Here is a 12,706-nt window from a genome sequence, read left to right as displayed (position 1 = left end):
AAACCGTTTGCATTACTAGCATGGAAGCTGAATAAGAGAAACTGAGTATGTTATGCTCTTTAAAGAAAGATCATTCGTTATTGTTAATCAGTAGCAAGAAAATGGGTTAAAGCGTGCCATCTGCTTTATCTATGGGCAAACAAAATACAAAGAGCCATATTAATCTCTGTTGTATCTTCATTAAAATCAAAGGAATTACGCAAGGGATAAATTAGGACCGTTTGTTGACTAAAATACAATGGTCCACAGCCACCCACACTATGTTGGACAAAGACAGTTTTCAGAGGAGGAATATTTCTGGAATTCCTTTTGATTGGACATTGCAAATATGCTTTAACAATTTGAATATTCAGGATTTTTAAAAAGCAAAAACGTAAGTGTCAGATGCATTAATTCTCCTGTGATGTCCTCCAAATAACCTGGCTATTCATATCGATGTCCTGGGATTCAAGATCTAATTTCCTGCTAAATTCTCAGCCATGATCCTTCTGTTGGCAAATTCTTATCCTTCTGAATGTCCACTGGAAATCTTGTTCGTGGTGTTGTTGTAGCCATGTTGGTCCTAGGATGTTAGAGAGACAAGAAGTTGGTCCAATAAAAGATATCACCTCACTGGAAATCTTGATTCTTACTGAACAAATCGGGATGTGCCAGACACCCATTGAAGGCTCATGAGCTGTAGAGAGGCTCTTGAGGGCTGGTGAATGCCCTCAAATCCTACTGATTTCACTTGGCATCTCACAGGGTCAGACTTCATTAGTTTAAAATGTGCATTAGGGGCCTGGTCCCACAGCCTGAAGTCAATAGAGTTTTTCAATAAACTTCTATGGAAGTAGTAGCAGAGTTAAAATCCAGCAACAGCCTCTCACTTACCCTAGCCCAAGCTAGGAAACCTTAAAGAATGCACTGGGCCTGAGAGAAAGCAGATGGGAAAGCGAGCTGTGTTATCCACCTGTTTCTCCTTCAGGCCTCCAGAGCACCTAGAACTGCCCAGGGCAGCTCACAGCCTGTGTCACTGTGTCCGCTCAACAGCACCATCTCCAAATGCCACTACAGTCCATCTGTTCTGTTTCTTTATGATCCCACTGACAAAAGATTGCATGGGGTAGAGACATGAGAACAGGAAGGAGAAGAAAGATCTGCTATCTAACCAGCGTTTGTCACTGGCTTGTTGTATGGCCTTATTAATAGATTCCAAGGCCAGAAGAGACCATTGTGATCTTCTAGTCTGACCGGACAGGGCAGGTAAACAAACCGGCCCGGCCCGCCTGGGGCTTTCCCTGCACAAGCGGCGTCCCAAGTTTGGGAAACACTGACATAGGCCATAGAACTTCCCCCAAATAATTCCCAGAGCAGATCTTTTAGCAAAACATCCACTCTTGATATAAAAATTGTCAGTGATGAAGAATCCACCCTTGGAGAATCTTGGTCAACTCATTTTCCCTCTCGGTGCTTCCTGTTCCTCCTCTGTAAAACAGGAGCGATGAGACATATGCACTTGCCAGGGATTCATCGTTAATATTTATGAAATGGGTTGCTTGGTCTCAGTCCAGTTCCCAGGGGACAGATATCCACATCAGAGAGCCCACAAAAGTCACTAGCTGGCTCCATTGTTAGTATTCTCAGCAGAGGCCAAGGATTGAAGGGATCATAAAGACTCTTCTTTGCGTCTGTGCAATGTGCCTCAGGTGGCACATGACCAGGATTAATCACCGAAGACTGATCTCCTCTCTCTGTTCCTTGCAGGTCCAGGTAGACAGGCACAGGAGAGGAACAGTAGAGGAAACTTAAGCTGTTTCTGCCTCGGCTGTATGTGCTCTATTGATACATTTATGGCTCTCAACCCAGCCCCTCTCATCAACACCAAATTCACAGGACATTTTTAGAAATAAATTAAGAAGCTCCAGACCCAGCAGAGGCTGACAACTGTGCTTTGCAGGATGACACCCTTGTTCTCCAAGAGAGGGCAGAGCTACCTCAACACAGGCCAAAATATCACCATAGGACAGCGTCCCAGCCAGGGATTCACTGTGCAATAGTCCAAATCCATTGAAGCAACTTTGCATTGCTCTGATCTACCTACAAAGGCTAATAGGACACACCTGAGTATGCCCTAGGGGTTTGAAAACATTGGGATAGGATATGTCTACACCAGAAACTTCAAAGCTGCTGCGGGAACGCTCCCGCGGCAGAGCTTTGAAGTGCGAGTGTGGTCGTGCGCGAGCGCTGGGAGAGAGTTCTGGTAATCCACCTCCACAAGGGGATTAGCTCCAAGCACTGGGAGCACGGCTCCCAGCACTCGGAGCCTGTCTACACTAGCGCTTTAAGGCGCTCAGGGGGGTGATTTTTCACCTCTGAGCCAGCAAGTTAGAGCACTATAAAATGTAAGTGTAGACAAGCAAGAGATGAGTATAAAGGAGACTATGCTGGTGTAGCTTACACCTTGTTCTGGCTCCATTAAGGGCCTGATTCTTTGTTGCCTTGAACCTTGCATAGTCATTTGCACCAGTGTAAAGTGGGTGTGATACGCTTCCAAATTAGAATGTTAGTGCTGTATGCCCACTCTACACCTGTGTGAATGACCACATAAGGTGCAGGGCAGTAGTCAAACAGGCCCTCAGTATGTGAGTTACACCAGATCAGATTCGTAAGTAAGCCTCAGAGGGCCAATTTCCCTCTCTCCCTGTTGCTGTGTGAAAGACCCACATCAGAACCAAAGACACAAGTACACAAAACAAACAAATTCAACAAGATAGAGACAGGCATTTTCCTCTAATCTTTTTCAGTTTATAGTCATCTACGCTGTTACGTGTGATAGCAGTAGGCACAAGAAAGCCACAAAGAAGTGTGATTTTTAAGTTGGCAGGGTTTCTTGAAAATTGATTTACAATCCCCTACCACACAGGGGCAAATTAACACCTGGGGTAAGCAGGTACTTGTTCATAAAATCATAGAATCACAGTGGACATTGCCTATGCCAGCACTGATTTTGTCCAGGGGTGCTGTGGTTTATAGTATACTATGTTGAGAAACTTAGCAGCATTTCAACAAACTTTGAAAAGTGTGATACAAAATAATAGCAAAAAATAACACAGATTGGGATGGATCAAAGCAAGACCTCTGATACATCTAGGTACTTGAAAAGCCATACAGTAGAAATGGATTTTAATATAACCCAGTCAGATTTAAGTCCACAGCCCCTTATTTATAACAAAAAGGAAAAACAACAGGACTTGGATTCCATCTGGGACAAAGAGTTGCTCTTCAGAGTGTCTTCTTTTCTTCCTAAGCACACTCACATTAACTTCTTCCATCTGCTTGGGATCTGACCTTAGCAGCCAGGCTAGATATGTTCATTTCCTTGCCCATGGATGCTCCCATATAAGGTGATCTCTCTTTTGCTGTTGAGCATGATTTCTATTTGCTCAGGTTTCTTTCCACTCTGATTTGCTGGCTTTCATGGTTGAGCTCCCCTCACAGAGTCACAAGGCAGTCATACATGCAGTAGTGTCTGTAAGGGAGAATAGGGGTGTGACTGCAGATCCAAAGGATTTCGGTTAATTTCTGTTCAGGCCTAGTTCTTCTTCTTACTCTCCTAGCCTCTGGAAGAAGCCCTCACTATAACTCTTCTCAAACAGCTCAAAATATATTAAACCCAATCCTGAGGTTTGTCCCTTTGTGAGTTTCACCTGCATAAAGCAACAGAGGGTCCTGTGGCACCTTTAAGACTAACAGAAGTATTGGAGCATAAGCTTTCGTGAGTGAATGCCCACTTCATCAGACGCAAGTAATGGAAATTTCCAGAGGCAGGTATAAATCAGTATGGAGATAACGAGGTTAGTTCAATCAGGGAGGGTGAGGTGCTCTGCTAGCAGTTGAGGTGTGAACACCAAGGAAGGAGAAACTGCTTCTGTAGTTGTCAACCTTAAGCATATTCTCACCAGCATATATATATATATATATATATATATATATATATATATATATAAATAAAAAAAAGAAACCAACAGAACTCTACTGGCCATCACCTACAGTCCTCAGCTTAAACCTCTCCAACGCATCATCAGTGATCTACAACCCATCCTGGACAATGATCCCTCGCTTTCACAGACCTTGGGAGGCAGTCCAGTCCTCGCCCACAGACAACCCGCCAACCTTAAGCATTTTCTCACCAGCAACCACGCACCGCACCATAACAATTCTAACTCAGGAACCAACCCATGCAACAAACCTCGATGCCAACTCTGCCCACATATCTACACCAGCAACACCATCACAGGACCTAACCAGATCAGCTACAACATCACCGGCTCATTCACCTGCACATCCACCAATGTTATATATGCCATCATGTGCCAGCAATGCCCCTCTATGTACATTGGCCAAATTGGACAGTCACTACGCAAGAGGATAAATGGACACAAGTCAGATATCAGGAATGGCAATATACAAAAACCTGTAGGAGAACACTTCAACCTCCCTGGCCACACAATAGCAGATGTCAAGGTAGTCATCTTACAGCAAAAAAACTTCAGGACCAGACTCCAAAGAGAAACTGCTGAGCTCCAGTTCATTTGCAAATTTGACACCATCAGATCAGGATTAAACAAAGACTGTGAATGGCTATCCAACTACAGAAGCAGTTTCTCCTCCCTTGGTGTTCACACCTCAACTGCTAGCAGAGCACCTCACCCTCCCTGATTGAACTAACCTCGTTATCTCCATACTGATTTATACCTGCCTCTGGAAAATTCCAGTACTTGCGTCTGATGAAGTGGGCATTCACCCATGAAAGCTTATGCTCCAATACTTCTGTTAGTCTTAAAGGTGCCACAGGACCCTCTGTTGCTTTTTACAGATTCAGACTAACACGGCTACCCCTCTGATACTTGCCACCTGAATAAGAGCTTTAGGGATGAATACAGTATTGTGTACCACTGTAATAAAATTAGGAAACCTTGTTCCAATGCCTGTGACACCTCCATCTGAACTATTCTAGGGGATATGGATGCTACACCTGGGTGTGTATAAGAGCCACCGAACCACCCACCTATGTTTTGTGGGACCCTCCAGATATCGCTTCACCTACATGACCCATATATCCCAGCTGCCTCCTGCTTGCAACTCTCTGGAAAACATCAGCCCTCTCACATGTGTGTGAAGTTTCATGGCCTATGTTGTGATGCCAGAAAGCCAGGAGATGGAGATAAAGCTTGATTTTCTAAGCAGACGGAGGGAGGGAGAGCTGGTAGTTAGGGAACTCAGGCTCTGCTTTGGCCTGTTGGCACTGGAGCCAGACAGACTCTGGATGTGGAAATCTGGGATAGCCAGGAGCGCCACCAGCTTTTTTGCTGCTCTAGGAGGCGGAAGGTCCTGCCCCCAAAATGCTGCCCCCAACAGGGGCAGAAGAAGGTCCCGCCCCTGAAATGCCGCCCCCAACCGGGGCAGCCGAAGATCTGGCCGCCGCAGTCACCGCCCTCCAAATGTTAGCGCCCTAGGCGACCACTTAGGTTGCCTAATGGGTTGCGCTAGCCCTGGAGATAGCACTCTGGCTGGTTTAGGCTGGGTGTGTGCATAGTGTGGGACCCCTAGAAGAAAGGGCTATGAAGCCACACAGGTCAAAGGTTGCCTCAGGATCCTCCGTGGCCTTCTCACATTGTGCCACCCCACACCCTCCTCCCAACTAGGAAAGATCTATGGAATCAGAACTTGGCCTGACCACACCTATGTTCCTGTCTTCACAGTAAGGTTTTCAGAGGGGAGGTGCCAGAAGCACGCTAGATGTGACTATAAAGGCCCATTTCTAATGACTTTCTGCGTTTTGGCTCCCTCCTTCCTTCACCTCAACCAGGGTTTGAATTAGCAACCCACAAACGCTTATACTAGGATAGACAGGTATTTTGATCTTGTTTTGTTTTTATGTTGACACTTTATATGGCACTCAAACCCACTCCTTTCCCTGAATACTCTTTGTGCTCTCGATAAACATGAATGGGGCAGATTCTGTGCAGGGCCTCTTGAGAGACGCAGCCCAAGGGGATATGGCAAACCTGGCTTTAAGCTACTTGTATGTTGCCTTGATGTTGGGCCCTGTGGGGGCTGAAATAGTCTGTGGTGTAAGGTAGAAGAACCTCAGCAGCAGCCTCCTTGTGGCTGTGCCACACCCCAGAATCCTCATAGCTCTGAATGCTACAGGCACATCCCCTCACTGGGACTGGCAAAGGGGGGCTTATGTCACCTCTATGCTGCTCCAGCACTGGGGGAATTCTCCCCTGGTCGTTTGTGGCTCCTTTATGGTTCCTATACAACACCAGAGCAGCCTGTAGGGGCTAGAATTGGGAACAGTAGCTCCACAGGAAGACACTCTCAAGTTACTCCCCCTGTGTAATACAAATATTCTAAACACTCAATTGAGGAAAAGAGAGCTTAAAAAATCAGGAAAGCATGTGAAAGGAAAGTGAATCTCTTCCAGGAACTAGTAAGTAAATAGGATTACTAAAGGTCAGTATAAAGACTACTAGTAGCAAAGGAACATGATCTAGTTTTTAAAGGGTGAAACAAAAGGAAGTATTTTTTCACACAATGCACAGTCAGTCTGTGGAACTCTTTGCCAGAGAACGTTGTGAAGGCCAAGACTATAACTGGGTTCAAAAAAGAACTAGATAAATTCATGGAGGATAGGTCCATCAATGGCTATTAGCCAAGATGGGCCGGGATGGTGTCCCTAGCCTCTGTTTGCCAGAAGCTAGGAATGGATGAGAGGGGATGGATCACTTGATTACCACCTGTTCTGTTCATTCCCTCTGAAGCACCTGCCATTGGCCACTGTCAGAAGACAGCATACTGGGCTAGATGGACCATTGGTCTGACCCAATATGGCTATTCTTATGAAGTCCTATGCATTAATCTTTTCAGGAGTGGGATATTATACAGGTGTAAATCCTTTGAAGTTAATGGAGCCGCACTAGAATGAGATGAGAATTAAGCTCTCCATCTCTGAAACAGAAAACACAGCTCACATACAACATATCAGAAAATAAAATAAGAAATACAAAGTTAAATTCTTTACATTTGCAAATCAGTTTATGCACCCTGATTTTGAAAAAGAATAAACATTAGAAGGGGATGATTAACAGATAGCAAGCTATTTATTTTTTAATACAACTGGAATCATTTTGGAATTCCAGAGATGCTAACATTGCAAAGACTGGTATATGCACCCACCTGCCTGAAATGGGTTACACAGTTATTTTCTCCAATGAGATTCATATTTATTTGTTAGCAATTATGGATATTCAGATACTAGGGTAATCAGGTCCAAATTAAAAAGAAAACCGAAACAAACATTCTCCTTTCCTCATTTTACTCCTTTGTCAAATGAGAGAATTATTTGGGCCTAGAGACTTAATTGAATAATTCTTGGAAAGCAATTTGTTACCTCCTGATGAAAAGGGCTCAGTAGGAGATCGAGTTATTGATACGCCCCAACAGAAATGGGCACTGACTGTGGTGTAGGGAAAGTTCTGGAAGTAACCCTAGAGCTCCCCTGGATGAACTCCCACTCCCTCCCCTTGCACCTGTGGGGAAGCAGAGACCACCCCAGCGCCCTTCACTGCCGCAAGCTGCGCATGCGCCGCCTCCTCTCCTCCCCGGCTTGGAGCGCAATGGCCCGTTCCTGTACGCCAGTCGTCATGTACGCCACGTGACCGGAAGTAAGGGTTCCACTCTGCCCTAGCAACCGTTACCAAGGGCCTGGTAACTAGGAGAAAAACTCTTGGGGAGAAGAAGAAGGAGGAGGGGGGAACGACAACGGGTAACTGGGGCAGGAGGTCAGGTAACGGGGGCTGGGGCGAGGGGGTGGGGTCCTCCGGCGAGCAGCCTGACCCCTGCAGGGGGCAGCGCCGAGGTCCCTTGCGGTCGGCCCCGGTGATGGGCTAGATACAAGGTTCCCAATCCCAGCAGTTCCGGCTGTTGGGAGTAAAATGGGGAGCCCCGGGCAGCTATGGGGGCGTGTCCTACTCTGGAGAAGGATCCAGACTCTCCCCACCATCCCGGGGGGTCGGTCTCTGTTGCAAGGAAGAATACAGGGGCTCCCGGCAGCCAGTGGGATCAGGTCCCTCTGTGAGAATTGATATGGGTTCCCCCAGGTCCCCAAAGGAATCGGTCTCTGCTGAGGGGATTGATACAGGGTCCCCATCAGTCCCACTGTACAGAATGATGAGACACCCCCCCCGGCACTCCTAGGGGTCAGTCCCTGCTGTGGGGAGGATCTGGGGTCCACTGGAGTGCATAGGGCTTGTTCCTCACTGTGGGGAGGATCTGGGATTCCCATGGCACCCGTTGGGGTCAGTCCCTGCTGTGGGGGAGGATCTGGGGTTCCTCTGTCTCCCACAGGGGTCGGTTTCTGTGTGGGGGAGGCTATGGGGTCCATCTAGTATCTATAAAGGTCTCTGCTACAGAGACCCTATGCAGTAATTGCAGCCAGGCTGGGATGACCCACAAGGGCTTCTTGAGTCCATGAACTACTTTTTGCTAGTAAATACGAATGTTTCAGTGTACATTTCTTTCTGTGGTCTAAACTAAAAAGTTAGGTCAACCCAGCTAGGTCGTTCAGGAGTATGAAAAATCCACACTGCTGCATGACTAGTTAAGTCAATGTAACCCTTTCGTAGACAGCTCTAGGTCGATTGAAAAATTCTACCATCGACCTAACTACCACCTCTTGAGGTGGATTAGCTATCCCCATGGGAAAACTCCTCCTACTGGTGTAGGTAATGTCTGCACTGAAGTGCTACAGTTTCAAGTGTAGATAAGCCCTCATGATAAAAGGCAATGTATTAGACAGGGTTTGGGTGCTTCCTATCTTGCAGCATCCCTCTCTCCCCCTAGCTCTATGCATCCATCACAGGAGTTTTATGGCCTACAGAGGTTCACATATGTCATTACATCTGTTCTACTGAGTGGATTTTCCCCCCTCCCGCTCTCTTTTCTGCAGGATTATTTTCAGGACCCAATTATGAGTGATCAAATCAAATCAATTGTTGAGAAGCTCAATAAGGAGCCTTTTAAGAAGAACTATAATTTAATCACATTTGACTCACTGGAGTCAATGCAGCTATTGCAGCTTCTCAATGATGTTCTGGGGGAGATTGACCCAAAGGTAAGGATGGAGTTTAAACATGGGCATTAGAAGGCTTGCTCTCAAGAGTGGTGAAAGCAGAAATCATGCAGAAAACCTCCATTTACAGCTAATGTTGTATATTTTATGGCATATGTTTGCTTTCCATATGTAGATTGTGCTAGTCTTAAAGAGTTAAATGTGCACATCCAGAAGATTATCCTTTCTATCTAGTTATTTTTTGGCAAACTAGAAAATGCTGAAGACCAACCATCTTAAATTTCTGATTAGAAATCAGAATGTGAATCTTGATCTTATTCATATTTACATTTCTTTCATCTAAAGGACAAAATTCTGGCTGGCTGTTGGTCACATGTATAGTGTGGGAAATGATCAGAAAGTGAACTCTGGGATGCAACTTTCACCCTTGTGCCCAACAAAGCAAAGGAGCTGACAGTCCACAATCCAACTTCCGGTTCTATGAGTGCTGACCTATGGAAGGGAATAGGTTTTTAGATCAGAAGGTGTGGGCCATATATCTGAGTAATGACCTTGCCCACAATGTAATCGTCTTGTCAGGATTACTGTTACTCTTGGCAGAAGTAATCTGTATGACTGGCAGACTGTGGGCCTATGGCCAGCCAGAATATGGGTCTGAAATAAAGTTGCCTAAGCACACATATGGGGAAAGAGTCCAAAGGGAGTCAGAATTTGGCTCTTAGAGTGGTGTTCTGTATGTGACACCTCACTTATGTCAGTCACATGTTATAATATATCATATAATGGGTGGATCAAGTCCCTTCCTTTAGATCTGTGTGGCTAACAATTTGACCTATGCATGGTAATACAATATTTGTTTTTTTTGCTTTTCAGCATGTTGTTGACATAAGAGAGGAGATGCCAGAGCAAACAGCTAAACGAATGTTGAGCCTTCTTGGTATCCTTAAATACAAACCTCCAGGAAGTATTACTGACTTGTAAGTACCAGCTTGTTTATAGATAATGGCAAAATAAGTCATAAGAACATAAGAATGGCCATACTGGGTCAGACCAAAGGTCCATCCAGCGCAGTATCCTGTCTACCGACAGTGACCAATGCCAGGTATCCCAGAGGGAGTGAACCTAACAGGTAATGATCAAGTGATCTCTCTCCTGCCATCCATCTCCACCCACTGACAAACAGAGGCTAGGGACACCATTCCTTACCATCCTGGCTAATAGCCATTAATGGACTTAACCTCCATGAATTTATCTAGTTCTCTTTTAAACCCTGTTATAGTCCTAGCCTTCAAAACCTCCTCAGGCAAGGAGTTCCACAGGTTGACTGTGCACTGTGTGAAGAAGGACTTCCTTTTCTTTGTTTTAAACCTGCTGCCCATTAATTTCATTTGGTGGTCCCTAGTTCTTATATTATGGGAACAAGTAAATAACTTTTCCTTATTCACTTTCTCCACACCACTCATGATTTTATATACCTCTATCATATCCCCCCTTAGTCTCCTCTTTTCCAAGCTGAAAAGTCCTAGCCTCTTTAATCTCTCCTCATATGGGACCTGTTCCAAACCCCTAATCATTTTATTTGCCCTTCTCTAAACCTTTTCTAATGCCAGTATATCTTTTTTGAGATGAGGAGACCACATCAGTACGCAATATTCAAGATTGGGCATACCATGGATTTATACAAGGGCAATAACATATTCTCCATCTTATTCTCTATCCCTTTTTTAATGACTCCTAAAATCCTGTTTGCTTTTTTGACTGTCTATTTTAATTGCAGACAAATACTAAAATGATCTACTCTATGTAAAAATACTGTATGTCTTCAGATTTTATAATTTGTTACTTGAAGGTCTGTCTTATTAATTCTTCTGACATTGCAAATATTCTTTTCTTGGTTTAAAGAGAAAATTATATATTTGTACCAAATTCTTTCACTTTCAGACTCATTCATCAATATATCTCTGTTTAAAAGTTATTGTTTTATTCTACTGTTTAAATAGTAGTGTCAATCACTCAAGTATAGAAACTGATTGTTCCACTTAATATGCAGATGTTCTGAAAATATTTCTTCCATTAACCCCTAGGAGATGTATAGTATATGGCACACTTTGCTTGTGATAGTAAAGAATTGAAGGGTTTGGGAGTTGCTTCTCAATCCTGTCCTTGTTGGTTTGCTCCACAGTTGTGCTACCTTTGCTTTTGTATCTTGTGATATTCAATAGGTTAGCCAGTAGAGGGTGCTGTATGACTAGTAGGGTCATCACCTTCCCTTAGAGACCAGGCACATCAGTCTGTACTACACTCATCCTGTACCACTTTGTAGTTTGGTAACCCAGGCCATTCTCAGATCTTCTAGTTTTCTGGAGGATACCTCAGAAACACAAGATCCATTGCAATCTTTGTTCACTGACTTCTGTGGGAATTCTGCCTGCATAAGGGCAGCAGAATCAGGTCTGTGGTCAGCAAACTGGCAGCAACATTAGAGAAAAGCATTAGCAGGTGGGGGAGGGAATCATAAAAATTGCTAATAGTGTTTGTTCCAAAGCAGTGTTCTTTAGTTGGAGACTTACTGTTTTTTATTATTATTTAGGAGTACATTCCGCCAGGGTTTAGTTATTGGAAGCAAACCTGTGATTCATCCTGTCTTATACTGGCTCCTTCAACGGACTAATGAACTCAAGAAAAGAGCCTATCTGGCACGTTTCTTAATTAAACTTGAAGTGCCAGCTGAGTTTCTTCAGGATGATACTGTGGCCGACACCAACAAACAGGTAATGTTTTAGATGAATTTGCTACCCGGCTATTATTTTAAATTAATAAAATAGGTAAAAGGAAGGGCAAAAAGGGATGGTTTAGGGGATTATTGCTTGAGTAGACTAAGAAAAAATGTGTTTTTAAAAGTGTGTTAGCTACACCTTTTAAATAAGTGGTGTTCAAAACCTTGTTAACACCTAATGTACACAGGGTTTAACACTTTTAAAAAACCATGACCAAGTTTTTAATATCTGAGCTAACATACGTTTTTCCTATTCTAGACAAGGCCGGGGAGTTTTTCACTGTAGGTAACTCGTAATCTGTCCCTGGACATTAGTGACTACATGCCATTGTCTTCTGATTGCTTTTTGATTACTCAAGTAAAATGCATTGGTGGGCTATCCAATTTCTAGCAGACAGATATCTATGTTCTGTGGATAAACAAAGGACTTCAGTTGTCAAGGATGACATTCCAGCATTTTTTTGTGAACCTTAAATGTGGATCTTAAGTAATCAAATTGGGTGGGTCTGAAATCTGAAATTTAAAGCCAATGAAATGTAATTAAGATGTGTGTTCAGATTTCTATTATCTGAGTTACATGGTTACTTAATTTCTATGCAGTATTTTTAGTGCATTTAATTAGGTACAGGCATTCATGAAATCAATATTATGGAATGTTTGTAACAAGTAGCACTCATTATACTTATGCATCACGAAAGCTGTATAGCTGCATGCAGGTTTGGACAACCCTGCCCCCTCCCCCTTTTTTTTGTTTACCATCGTCAATCTCTGATTTTATAACTTTAAAATAACTAAACAGAAGCAGCAGTTAG

At 43.9% G+C, this 12,706-nt stretch overlaps 1 protein-coding gene across 5 annotated transcripts in view; it reads left to right on the top strand.

The window, feature by feature from the left end:
* The first annotated feature begins 7,573 nt into the window (after positions 1 to 7,573).
* IFT81 (intraflagellar transport 81) overlaps positions 7,574 to 12,706 on the top strand; it is a 63,440-nt gene continuing 58,307 nt past the window's right edge. Inside the window, exons 1-4 of one of the 5 annotated variants that reach the window (XM_065568079.1) lie at positions 7,574 to 7,712; positions 8,996 to 9,160; positions 9,992 to 10,095; positions 11,709 to 11,889. In XM_065568079.1, coding sequence (XP_065424151.1) covers positions 9,017 to 9,160; positions 9,992 to 10,095; positions 11,709 to 11,889 — 429 coding nt within the window. In that variant the 5' untranslated portion in view covers positions 7,574 to 7,712; positions 8,996 to 9,016. Of the gene's footprint in view, positions 7,835 to 8,995; positions 9,161 to 9,991; positions 10,096 to 11,708; positions 11,890 to 12,706 lie in introns of all 5 variants that reach the window. The other 4 variants (XM_065568077.1, XM_065568076.1, XM_065568078.1 and 1 more) reach the window with 4 other exon arrangements.

The sequence above is a fragment of the Chrysemys picta genome, chromosome 15, assembly GCF_011386835.1.
Source record: "Chrysemys picta bellii isolate R12L10 chromosome 15, ASM1138683v2, whole genome shotgun sequence".
NCBI classification, from domain to species: Eukaryota; Metazoa; Chordata; order Testudines; family Emydidae; genus Chrysemys; species Chrysemys picta.
This window is presented reverse-complemented; position numbering and strand designations above follow the sequence as displayed.